Here is a 13,418-nt window from a genome sequence, read left to right on the forward strand (position 1 = left end):
ATCATCAGTCAAAGGGTTGATTAAGTCCCACATTCTTATTAGTTTGACTTTGATGTTCAATGTTTGTCCACTTGTGGTAAGCTCACTTAACTTCTTGTATACCGTTGTTGCATTCAAAACAATATTAGGAATAGTTCTTTTATTCATAGGTACATATGACTTGATACGGCTGATAAACTATGTAAAATTCTAGGATAGATATACGGTATGGTAATGTATAAACCACCCGTATCTAACTCTAACTCCTGTACCTTGTACGTACTACTATATAATGCCAAGGCCGGCCTATGTGGAGCTGTGCGCTACTCTACCAAAATCCTAGCATTGTCTATTATGGTATCAGAGCCTAACTCCTGAAATCGCTTCCGCTCTACCACCGCTGCCGACGCGATCTACTCGCCGCCGCCGCGATCTACTCGCCGCCGCCGCGACCCACTCCGTCGCCTGACCACGATGACCGGCCCTGGCCTGTCCTCCTTCAGCTCAGCTACCTCCGGCTCTCTCAGCGCCGGATCCTCCTCGAGCAAGGGCGCTAGTTCCATGGCGTCACGGATACCTACTACGCCGATTACCCTGGCAAACCAGATTACCATCCGCCTCTCCAGCGAGAACTACATCTACTGGCGTACGCAGATTGCGCCGATCCTTCGATCCAATCTGATCTATGGGTTTGTTGATGGCACGTTACAGTGTCCGCCGGAGGAGATCCCGAACACTGACAAAACTGCGGGTGCTGCAGCTACCATCGCCAACCCCCAGTACTTGGCATGGCATCAACAAGACCAGGCTATCCTATCTGGTATAGTCGGTTCTCTGACCGAGCCAGTTATTGGCATGGTTACTCTAGCCACTACCTCACATGAAGCCTGGGAAACCTTGGAAGTTAGCTTTGCTACGCAGTCTACAGCTCGGGTCATGGAGATCCGTAGCAAACTCAACAAGACAAAGAAGCTTGATGGATCAGCTTCTGCCTACTTCAACAAGATCAAGGGGATGGCTGATGCTCTAGCCTCCATGGGCCAACCCCTCCGTCCTGAAGAGTTTAACTCATACCTTCTTGCTGGTTTGGACAGTGAATATGATCCACTCGCCGATCGCATCTCTGCACGTTCTCTTACTGACCCTATGCCAATGAGAGATGTCTACGCTCAGCTACTCAATACCGAGCAGAGACTTGAAGCCAGGCGTGCCGAGATGGGTGCAGATGTTAATCACATGGTTCATTACTCCTCACGGCCCAGCGGTGGACGGCCTCAGTTCCCACCGCAGCAGCAGTACAGATCAGATCAACAGCGACCCGCTTACCAGCCAAGCTACCAGCCTTCTCCACCATCAGGCCGTCGCGATTCTGGCCCGCGTCCGCAAGGTGGAAATCAGGGAGGGCAAGGTTCAGGCACACGGCCAACTTGTCAAATTTGCTCAAAACTTGGTCATGTGGCTTCCTGTTGTTTCAAAAGGTTCCAGAAAAACTACCTCGGTACTGGCAATGATGGTCGTAATATGGAGCGACAACTCGCTGCTCTCTCCGCCACCACTCACAGTGGGACTACATCCTCCTACCCAGTTGATCCAAACTGGTATGCTGATACTGGAGCGACGGATCACCTCACCAATGACCTCGCCCACCTCACCATGAAGGAGCCATATCATGGAAAGGATCACGTACATACAGCCAATGGTACAGGTATGCGCATTACACATATTGGTCAGTCAACAATTCCTACATATTCCCAGTCGTTGCATCTCAAAAATATTCTCCATGTTCCCTCGCTTACTCGCAATCTCCTCTCAGTTAAAAGATTTGCACTTGACAATAATGTCTTCTTTGAGTTTCACCCTTGGTATTTTCTTGTTAAGGACCAAGCTACGAGGCGGGTTCTTCTTAGAGGGGGATGTCGTGGAGGTCTCTATAATCTTGATGTGTCCACAATCAAGCAAGTTTTCAGCATCGTTAAAGTGTCGCAGGATCAGTGGCACTCTCGTCTAGGACATCCAGCCACTCCAATAGTCCAACATATTCTTCACCGATATGAGCTTCCATCAGTTTCAGTTAATAAAGCTGTAGTTTGTGATGCCTGTCAGCAAGGCAAAAGTCATCAATTACCTTTTTCATTGTCAAACCGTGTTACTAGCTCCCCTCTTGAGATTATATATTCAGATGTTTGGGGCCCTGCCCAAGTTTCTGTTAGTGGACATCAGTTTTATGTCAGTTTTATTGATGCTTACAGTCGTTTTACATGGCTTTATCTTCTTAAACATAAATCTGATGTGTTTCGTGTGTTTCTTCAATTTCAACAACATGTTGAGCGCCTCTTAAATAAGAAAATCATACATGTTCAAACTGATTGGGGTGGCGAATACCATAGACTGAATAAATTCTTTAGTGATATTGGTGTTTCTCATCGTGTTTCCTGTCCCCATACTCATCAACAGAACGGTACTGCTGAACGCAAACACCGTCATGTTGTCGAGACAGGTCTCACACTTCTAGCTCATGCGTCTATGCCATACTGTTACTGGAGTGATGCTTTTTCTACCGCTTGTTTCCTTATTAATCGTCTCCCGAGTCATGTTATCAACATGCAGACACCAATAGAACGTCTTTTAGGTGAAACTCCTGATTATACTTTCTTTAAAGTCTTCGGTTGCGCTTGTTGGCCACATCTCCGTCCTTATAATAACCGGAAACTTGAATTTCGCTCCAAACAATGTGTCTTCCTCGGTCACAGTTCCTTACATAAGGGCTACAAATGTCTCCACATACCTACCAATCGCGTTTATATATCACGTGACGTTGTATTTGATGAGAATGTTTTTCCATTCTCTCAACTCCCGTCCGTCACAACTCCACCCTCATCATCTACTTCACATCTACTTTCTGACCAATTTGTTGATGTTGCATATACACCGTCGTTGTTACCTAACCATGGTGCAGGTTTGGGACGCGGAGCTCGTCTTGAGTTACTTACCGATGAGCAAGATGCGTCTCACGCTGATACATCTGCTGCTCATACTCGCGGCGTCGATCTGCATGGCTCCCGTGCACATGGAGCCGATCCCGAGCCAGCAACCCCGTCCCGCTCCACTGGCTCGTCCACTGGGCTGCTCCCCTCGACATGTTCTCCAGGCTCCGCTACGTCCACAACAGAGGCTGCTGGGTCTCCTGCCTCCACGGCCCAAGTACCTGGGCCTGCTGATGCTCCAGCTTCTCCGTCCGTTCCTGATCCTGCCCCGACTGGCAGGCCTGTTACGCGTCTTCAGCACGGTATACGCCAGGCCAAGAATCGGACGGATGGTACGATTGCTTGGAATACCACTCGTTTAGCTGCCGCTCTTGTTGATACTGAGCCGCGTGATCATCGAACAGCCCTTACATCCCCGCACTGGAGGACAGCTATGGAAGATGAATTTAGTGCTCTACAGCGGAACAAGACATGGCATCTTGTTCCTCCTCGTTCTGGCATCAATATTATCGACTGCAAATGGGTGTTCAAAATTAAGAGGAAGGCGGATGGATCTATTGACAGATACAAAGCTCGCTTGGTGGCGAAGGGGTTCAAGCAACGATACGGGTTGGACTACGAGGATACCTTTAGTCCCGTTGTTAAACCAACCACCATTCGACTACTTCTTTCTATGGCTATTACTCGAGGTTGGCATCTTCGTCAGTTAGACATACAGAATGCATTTTTGCATGGCATTCTTGAAGAAGAGGTGTTTATGCGACAACCTCCTGGTTTTGAGGATCCACATTACTCTGGCTATCTTTGTCGTCTCGACAAGGCTCTTTACGGACTGAAACAAGCTCCACGTGCCTGGCATGCCCGACTCAGTTCTGTTCTTGCTACTCTTGGCTTTACTCCTTCCAGAGCTGATACTTCATTGTTCATACTGCGCCGCCCTGATGTCACACTTTACCTGCTTGTTTATGTGGATGATATTATCGTGGTGAGTTCATCCTCTACTGTTGTTGATCGCCTTATTCATCAGCTTGGTACTTCATTTGCTCTTAAGGATCTTGGCTCTCTCCACTATTTTCTTGGTATTGAGGTGCTTCCCCATGGTCGTGATCTTCTTATGAGTCAGCGCAAGTATGCTTCTGAGCTACTTCAGCGTGCAGGGTTGCACAAGTGCACTCCAGTGTCTACCCCTATGGCCTCTACTGACAGACTTTCTGCTACTGATGGTACTTCCCTTTCTGCTGATGATTCTACCCGCTACCGCAGTATTGTTGGAGGCTTACAGTATCTCACTATGACTCGACCCGATATTTCATTTGCTGTTAATAAAGTCTGTCAGTATCTCCATGCTCCTCGGTGTACTCATTGGTCGGCGGTCAAGCGCATCTTACGTTATCTACAGGCTACTCTCTCACACGGGTTGCTACTTCGGCCTTCCAGTACAGCGCCAGATCTCTTGTCTGCTTTCTCCGATGCAGACTGGGCTGGTAATTCTGATGACCGACGATCAACGGGGGGTTTTGCTATCTTCTACGGTGGCAATCTTGTTTCCTGGAGTGCTCGCAAACAAGCTACAGTGTCTCGCTCCAGTACAGAGTCTGAGTACAAGGCACTTGCTAATGCAACTGCTGAACTTATTTGGGTACAGGCGCTGCTTGGTGAACTTGGAGTGTCACAAAATAATCCTCCTATTTTATGGTGTGACAATATTGGAGCAACGTTTCTCTCTTCCAACCCAGTGTTTCACGCACGGACTAAACACATTGAGGTCGACTTTCATTTTGTTCGAGAACGAGTTGCTCAAAAGTTGCTTCAGATACGATTTATTTCCTCCAAGGATCAGCTAGCGGACATATTTACTAAACCCTAGCATTGTCCTATTAAATGGTGCCGTCCACATGGTGGAAACAGGCCATCCACATGAACCTTTCATGAATATGTTTGTATGAAAATTTGAAATTGGGAGTGGAAGATCTAAACACACACGAAGATTGCACTTGTTACCTGAAGATTGCACCTGTTGCGTGAAGTTGATGCCAAGCCTTTGATCTGCCGACGTCCTGCAGCCATGTCATGCCATCGAGTTGCTGCCGTCGTTCTGCCGTGCCGTGTCGTCGATTTGCTGCCGTCTTTGTGACCTATCTTGTGGTCGATTTGAGGATGCAAGAGAGGGCATCTCGTATTTATTTTGATCGCTGGGTGCCCAAGTATGCCGGGTACTTTCTACATCACCACCAGCTCACAAAATATCGCCCTTTTAATTGTTGCCATTGTATACTCTAAAGATATTTCCTGTATTTTTGAAATAATTTCGCAGTGTCATCGGAGATGAGTAATTTCAATACATGGGGCAGTTGTGCCCAAATAGGAACCAATGCTAGATTAGCATACATGAGGCAAAAGGAACAAAAGTACTGTGTTGAAAAAAAATAGTGTCTCCTGTAGGCTGTTTCTTCGTGAGATGGTCAAACCATGTAACCTGCATTGTGGATCATTGACATAACCTGCTCCACGAACGATGCCTCAGGATCGTCGAACTAACCGAGGCTCAACGCAGCTGAACAACAGAAGGTAGTGGCCGCTACCCCGCCGACTTTCATGTTTGTGCTTCCCCCAATTCTGGGTCATGCCGTGGACGACGTCTTGTTGGCGACCATGTCGGCTAGCCTCGGGAGGCCTAGGTGCGGCACGTTGACGCTGGCCACGATCATCTCCATCTTGGCGCCCCTCTTCCTGAGATGAAGCTGGAGCCCTGTGGTGTATCGACATGACAAACCGTCATGAACACCAGCAACATAAATTGTTCTGATTGTTGGTATGTCCGGAAGCTGATAATGCTAGTTGGAACACAGAAACCTGTATTGGAACACTTGAATTCATCCATGTTGGGCATGCTCAGCATAATCTACCAAAGATGCCATGGAGGATCTGATGCAGGCATGCAGCTTCCCAATTTTTTTGAGATGGCGACCTATTCACAGGTACACATAAAACCCTTGTAGAAACGTGGAAGGGAAGCATAAGATTATGTTGGTGAGGAGGAGAGACGTCGGTGGATCGAGAAGACAACACGTATCATATCCCTCCGAGGTAGCGTATGACCATGGCGGCGCAGCGCTGGGAACCCCTAGCCTTTAGGAAGAGGCGGTGTCGCTGGGTGCCCAGGGGTGCCGTGTACTTTCTAAACTTCTTTTCTTGGATCGTTGTGTGTTTTTTCTTGGTGTGCTAAGATCCGTTCTTGCCATGTATACATGGTCGTCCCTGCTTGATAAATCTACACCGTATATAAATCTTAGTTTTAGGGTGAAAAATCTTCATTGTTGGTTGTTTGTTGTTTTAATAATATACTACCTCGGGACTCAATTAATCGACACACACTCCTGCTAATAAGATGCATGCGGAAGCCTCCCTCCGCGTCGATTAAATCCGAACGGAGGGAGTAATAGATAGATAGATCGTAGTAGTGCCTGGATATTTGATACTGATTCGGTTGCTCACATTTGTAACTCGAAACAGGAACTGCGGAAGAAACGAAGACTAGCGAGAGACGAGGGGACAATGCGTATTGGAAATAGATCCAAGGTCGATGTGATCGTCGTCGGCACGCTCCCTCTACATCTACCTTCGGGATTAGTTTTAAATCTAAATAATTGTTATTTGGTGTTTGCGTTGAGCATGAACATTATATCTGAATCTTGTTTAATGCAAGAAGGTTATTCGTTTAAGTCAGAAAATAATGGTTGTTCTATTTATATGAATAATATCTTTTATGATCATGCTCCTGAGATGAATGATTTGTACTTGTTAAATCTCGATAGTAGTGATACACATATTCATAACACTGATGCTAAATGAATTAAATTAAATGATAATTCTACATATATGTGGCACTGTCGTCTTGGTCATATATGAGTGAAGCGCATGAAGAAACTCCATTCCGATGGACTTATTGAATCACTTGATTTTGAATCACTTGATAGATGCGAAGCTAGCATGTCTAATGGAAAAAATGACTAAGACTCCATTCTCTGGTATAATGGTGCGAGCTACAGACTTTTTTGAAAATTATACATACCAATGAGTGTAGCATCGCACGGTGGTTATCGGTGTGTTCTAACCTTCACGGCTGATCTAAGTAGATATGGGTATATTTACTTTATTAAACATAAGTCCGAAACTTTTGAGAAGTTTAAGGAATTCCAAAGTGAAGTAGAAAATCAGCATAACAAGAAAATTAAGTTCCCGCGTTCTGATTGCGGAGGTGAATATCTGAGTTATGAGTTTGACATGCATTTAAAAAAATGCGGGGTACTTTCACAGTTGACACCGCCGGGAACACCACAATGCAATGGTGTGTCCGAACGTCGTAATCGAACTCTCTTAGATATGGTTCGATCTATGATGTCTTTTACCGATTTGCCGTTATCGTTTTGGGGTTATGCATTAGAGACGACCGCATTCACTTTAAATAGGGCAACATCTAAATCCGTTGAAATGATGCCGTATGAATTATGGTTTGGTAAGAAACCTTAGTTGTTTTTCCTTAAAGTTTGGGGCTGTGAAGCTTATGTAAAGAAGTTACAACCTGACAAGCTAGAACCCAAAGCGGAGAAATGCATCTTCATTGGATACCCTAAAGAAACAATTAGGTATACCTTCTATCACAGATCCGAAGACAAAGTTTTCGTTGCCAAGAACAGATCCTTTCTTGAGAAGGAGTTTCTCTCGAAAGAAGTGACTGGAAGGAAAGTAGAACTCGACGAGGTTACTGAACCTTCTCTCGGACTTGAGAGTAGCGCAGCGCCGGAAGATGTTCCAGTGCCGCCTGCACCAATAAGAGAGGAAGCAAATGATGATGATCATGAAACTTCGAACGAAGTTGCTACTGAACCTCGCAGGTTGACGAGGGCTCATACCATTCCTGATTGGTATGACCCCTGTATAAATTTCATGATTGTGGACAACAATGATGAAGATCCTGTGACTTATGAGGAAGCAATGATGAGCTCAAATTCCAACAAATGTCAAGAGGTCATGAAATCCGAAATGTGATCCATGTATGATAACCAAGTATTGACTTTGGTAGACTTACCTGATAGCCGCAAGGCTGTAACACCCCAAATTTTAAAACAAAGAGAAAATGAATTTCCCTTTTTCAAAAATGAGAACCAACAAAAACTTTTCTTACATAGAGTGCTATGCCTAGTGCTCCTACCTAATCTTTGTGTTTTTGCCATGATTGTTTGTTTATTATTTTGAACACATTTCCAAAACCCTAAACCCTAACCTTCTCAAAAACAAAGTGGGTCAAATTTGAGAAACCCAAAATAAAAGAAAAAGACATATGTGGGCATATAGCCCTAATATGTAAATCTTGAACCCTACCTTTCTTACTTTACTAAATGGTAGTGGACCATGGTAAACCCCACTAAACCCTAAACCTCATCTCTCTTAGCACCATCCTTTGAAAAACAAAATAAAAAGCAATGATCCTAAATAAGAAAAAGGCTATGTAAGCCTATGGCTATATTTGCAAATGATGAACTTTGCTTTGTCTACCTTGGTAGATGATTTGAAATACCTCAACACACCTAACCAAGTACATACCAACAAATTCAAATGAGAAACAAAAATCAAGAAAGCATATGCATAGAGGCATATGTGGCACTTAGCCAAAATATCAAGTCTTGACCTAGGCACCCACATTGTCCCAAAATGGTTTGAACCCTTTACCCAACTCAATCTAACACCAATTAAACCTCACCCATGTCAAAGAGAAGCAAAGAAAAAGAAAAGAATAAAAAGTGGAAAATCACAAAACCCTCACATATGGTTTATGCCATTTTTTCCAAATCTTTGACCTAGACCAATTTGGCCTTCACCATTAGTTGTATTACGTTACTAATCACTTATTACAACTTTTGGAATCAAAGAAACACAAATCAAATCAATTTCAAACTCAAATTGTGATCACATATGATAATGGTCAAATCTGCCATTTATATTCTGGTCACTACTTTGAGCCCCTCTATCTCAAGTTTTTTAAACTAAACTTTCCCAATTCTTTGCACCTCATCCAAGAGCACATCAAGGTGAACAACTTCGGTAAAGACCACCATGTCAAATTCATCTTGGATCAAAAACTATGCTCATGCAAAGTTGGGACTTTTTATCAAATGCAACAATCTCACACATTGCAATTTTGCAATTCTTTTATTTTTAAAACTCCACCACCACTTGTATTTGTCTCTGGTCAATTGCAACTTCTCCAAATGCACCATTTTCAAATTTTGGAATCCCTTGAACCAAACCCAATTTAGCAAAGTTTGCAAATTTCCAAATAGGCATAAATTCAAACACTATTCTAAATAGTGTTTTGGCCCAACCTAGTGCACCACCTTGCTCCTACTTGCTCCCTGGTCCCCTCTCTCTCTAACACTAGCCTAGAAACCCTAGATGGAGACCAACACATGCATAGACCCAACCATGCCGGCCATGTTCCACTTGGCACACTCCCCTCCTCTCCTTCCCTCTCCAGCACTGCCCACCATGTCTTGGAGCTCCACCTCGCTCCCCTACACTCGCATGTGCCCGCCATTGCCGGAGGAGAAGCTCACATGGCTGGCACGCGTCGCGCCCAGGGCCATGCCGAGGACGTCGAGCACGCGCCCATGGACGCGCGCAGAGCACATGTCGCCTCGCCGCTCGACGCCTCCCCCGGACCCCCTCGCTGCACGTTGAGCTTCGCCGCCGCGACACAAAACCGCCAGACATGCCCCGTGCTCTCGCAAGCGCCATCGCCGTCGACCACCTCGCCGATCTCCCGCAACCTGGCCGCCAGACATCGACATCGCCCTCGCTCACCAGGCCGTACCCCACCTAGCTAGCAAGCGCGCTAGCCTCGCATTGCTGCCGCCTACGCAGCCCTGCCGTCGCCTACCCCGATTGCTCGCTGGAGTTGCCGCGCCGCTGTCGACCCCCACGGCACCCTCGCAGCACCTCGTGCATCTATAAATAGAACCCTCCCCGCGCCTCCTTCGCCACACCAAATCTTCTCGCCTCCTTCTCCTCGACCTCCTCGACCCCTGCTCCACCTCGATTAGGCCCTAGATAGCTCCAATTGCTTCGTCGATCGCCGGAACCCGACGCAGAAGTCGCCGTCGATTTACGCCTCCCCGAGCGCCGCCGCCGGTACCAGTCGACTCCTCGTCCTCGACAACGTCGTCCTGCACCTTGCCAACCCCTCGCCGGAGCCCCAGCTCGCCGCCGACCCCCTACCTCCGCCGCAGCAGCAACCCTCTCGCGTCGACGACGACGATGACGCACATCCGTTCGATTAGATTCTGACCCAACGCCTCTCAGCCTCCCGTACCGTTTCGGTAAGTTTCAGTCGCTGACGCGCGGGCGCCGCTGTCAGTTGGCCCGCAGCGCTAGCTGGGCCGGCACAATTCTTCTCTGCTGCGCAGCCCATTTGTTTTCCCGCGCGAGCCCAACCATTTGAATTTGGTTTAATTTAAATCTGTAAAATACAAACTGGTGTCCTTTTTAAATTTAAATAGTTTCAAATCTACCAAACCAAATTTGATGAATTTTATATTGTTGGAAAGCTTATGAAAAGCTCTATCCAACCCCACTAGTTGCACACCAAAATTTTGTGTAGAATAAATGTGACAAAAATGACAAGTCAGAGACTTTTACAAATTCAAATAATTCTTAAAAATCAACCAAAATTGATATTGAGTTGATTTCAACTCTCATAGCTCACATTTCACTTACACTAATTGTTTATGCAAAAATATGGTATGGTTACTTTGAGTGATCATGGCCCAAATAAAATAAAGGACTATATGGCTATTTTAGTTAGTTGATATTGTCCAAAACTATCATGCAAATCATATGAAGTGTTTTACTTCATTTAAATCTTGTCCCAAATACTTTCAGATGAAGTATTGACCCTGGTCTAAATACTCTCACATGAAATACTTGGTGATTTTAAATCACAATTAGAATTGTTAAATGGCATGAGGTATTCTACCTCATTTAAATTATTTTCCCAAATGATGATGATGAATGGTTGACTTAGGTCAACATGATTTCATGTATGATTGTTTGAGGAAGTTAAATCTTAAGAAGATTCAATGAGAGGAAATTATTACTCAAACCCTAAATGGAAACTATCATTTATATATGTAATGGGAGGAAATTATTTTTCTAACACTAAGTAAGAAAACCCTAGAATAATTTTAAGTAGCAATGCTAAGTGATGATGCTAGATCATTTGGAGTGAGCCATTAAGGCTAATTAAGGCTACTTAAGTATTGTTTGGTGATTGTATCCTCGTATTCGTGTATAGACGCCAGTACCGGAGAATACCAGGAAGAGGAAGGCTTCTACCCAGAAGAAGAAGAGAACTTTGATCACCTCAACAACCAAGGCAAGCTAACACCTTTGCAAGCTCCAAATAGGCATAAATTCAAACACTATTCTAAATAGTGTTTTGGCCCAACCTAGTGCACCACCTTGCTCCTACTTGCTCCCTGGTCCCCTCTCTCTCTAACACTAGCCTAGAAACCCTAGATGGAGACCAACACATGCATAGACCCAGCCATGCCGGCCATGTTCCACTTGGCACACTCCCCTCCTCTCCTTCCTTCTCCAGCACTGCCCACCATGTCCTGGAGCTCCACCTCGCTCCCCTACACTCGCCTGTGCCCGCCATTGCTGGAGGAGAAGCTCACAGGGCTGGCACGCGTCGCGCCCAGGGCCATGCCGAGGACGTCGAGCACGCTGATGACCCACAAGTATAGGGGATCGCAACAGTCTTCGCGGAAAGTAAAACCCAATTTATTGATTCGACACAAGGGGAGACAAAGAATACTTGAAAGCCTTAACAGCGGAGTTGTCAATTCAGCTGCACCTGGAAACATACTTGCTCGCAAGAGTTTATCAGTAGTAACAATTTATAGCAGTAGCAGTAGTGAAATAACAGCAGCAGTGTAGCAAAGACAGCAGTAGTGATTATAGTAAACAGCAGGATTAAAATACTGTAGGCACAGGGATGGATGACGGGCGTTGCATGGATGAGAGAAACTCATGTAACAATCAAAGCAGGGTATTTGCAGATAATAATAAAACGGTGTCCAAGTACTAAGCAATCCATAGGCATGTGTTCCATATTTAGTCGTACGTGCTCGCAATGAGAAACTTGCACAACATCTTTTGTCCTACCAGCCGGTGGCAGCCGGGCCTGTAGGGAATCTACTGGAAATTAAGGTACTCCTTTTAATAGAGTACCAGAGCAAAGCATTAACACTCCGTGAACACATGTGATCCTCACATCACTGCCTTCCCCTCCGGTTGTCCCAATTTCTGTCACTTTGGGGCCTCGGGTTCCGGACAGCGACATGTGTATACAACTTGCAGGTAAGATCATAAAACAATTCATATCATCATGAAACAATAACATGTTCAGATCTGAGATCATGGCACTTGGGCCCTAGTGACAAGCATTAAGCATAACAGGTTGCAACAATATCATCAAAGTACCAATTACGGACACGAGGCACTATGCCCTAACAATCTTATGCTATTACATGACCAATCTCATCCAATCCGTACCATCCCCTTCAGCCTACAGCGGGAGAATTACTCACACATGGATGGGGGAAACATTGCTGGTCGATGGAGAGGCGTCGGTGGCGATGATGGCGATGATCTCCTCCAATTCCCCGTCCCGGCGGAGTGCCAGAACGGAGTTTCTGGTCCCGAGACGGAGTTTCGCGATGGTGGCGGCGTACTGGATGGTTTCTGGCGACTTCGACTTCTCGTCTCGCATTTTTAGATCGAAACCCTTAAGTAGTCTAGAGGGGGGCGTCAGAGGCCAGCCGAGGGGGCCACACGCTAGGGCGGCGCGCCCCCCTCCTGGGCCGCGCCGGCCTAGTGTGTGGGGGCCTCGGGCCTCCACCGGGCTTGCCCTTCTGGCTCCGTAAATCTTCTGGAAAAATAAGATCTTCGACATAAATTCCGGGAATTTTCCTGAAAGTTGAATTTCTGCACAAAAACGAGACACCAGAGCAATTCTGCTGAAAACAGCGTTAGTCCGTGTTAGTTGTATCCAAAATACACAAATTAGAGGCAAAACAATAGCAAAAGTGTTCGGGAAAGTAGATATGTTTTGGACGTATCAACTCCCCCCAAGATTAGCTTATTGCTTGTCCTCAAGCAATTCAGTTAACAACTGAGTGCGACAAAAGAACTTCCACGAACACATTTGTTCATATGATGTAGATATTCTCATGATATGGACAAGTACTTAGGCAATTCATAATAAGATACATGCAAATAAGATCATCTAATGGCTATGTCAATCATGGAAAGGTACCAACAAATTAATAATAAGCATCATGAATCATGTCTATCAGCAGGATGGCAATGTTCATAAAAGGGTATGATAAAGTG

At 45.6% G+C, this 13,418-nt stretch overlaps 1 protein-coding gene and 1 non-coding gene across 2 annotated transcripts; both read left to right on the top strand.

Annotated features, from left to right (window-relative positions):
- Positions 1 to 453: 453 nt before the first annotated feature.
- Positions 454 to 5,097, top strand: LOC139835092 (uncharacterized). The gene is made up of 6 exons (XM_071825073.1): positions 454 to 1,198; positions 1,242 to 1,387; positions 1,465 to 1,684; positions 2,936 to 4,294; positions 4,439 to 4,618; positions 4,991 to 5,097. The coding sequence occupies exons 1-6, from the start codon at positions 454 to 456 to the stop codon at positions 5,095 to 5,097; spliced, it is 2,757 nt and encodes a 918-aa protein (XP_071681174.1).
- On the top strand, positions 1,024 to 1,168 carry LOC127337295 (small nucleolar RNA Z247). Its single transcript, XR_007873708.1, has one exon. It is a non-coding gene; the product is annotated as a small nucleolar RNA Z247 (small nucleolar RNA).
- Positions 5,098 to 13,418: the final 8,321 nt, after the last annotated feature.

The sequence above is a fragment of the Lolium perenne genome, chromosome 2 (genome assembly GCF_019359855.2).
Source record: "Lolium perenne isolate Kyuss_39 chromosome 2, Kyuss_2.0, whole genome shotgun sequence".
NCBI classification, from domain to species: domain Eukaryota; kingdom Viridiplantae; phylum Streptophyta; class Magnoliopsida; order Poales; family Poaceae; genus Lolium; species Lolium perenne.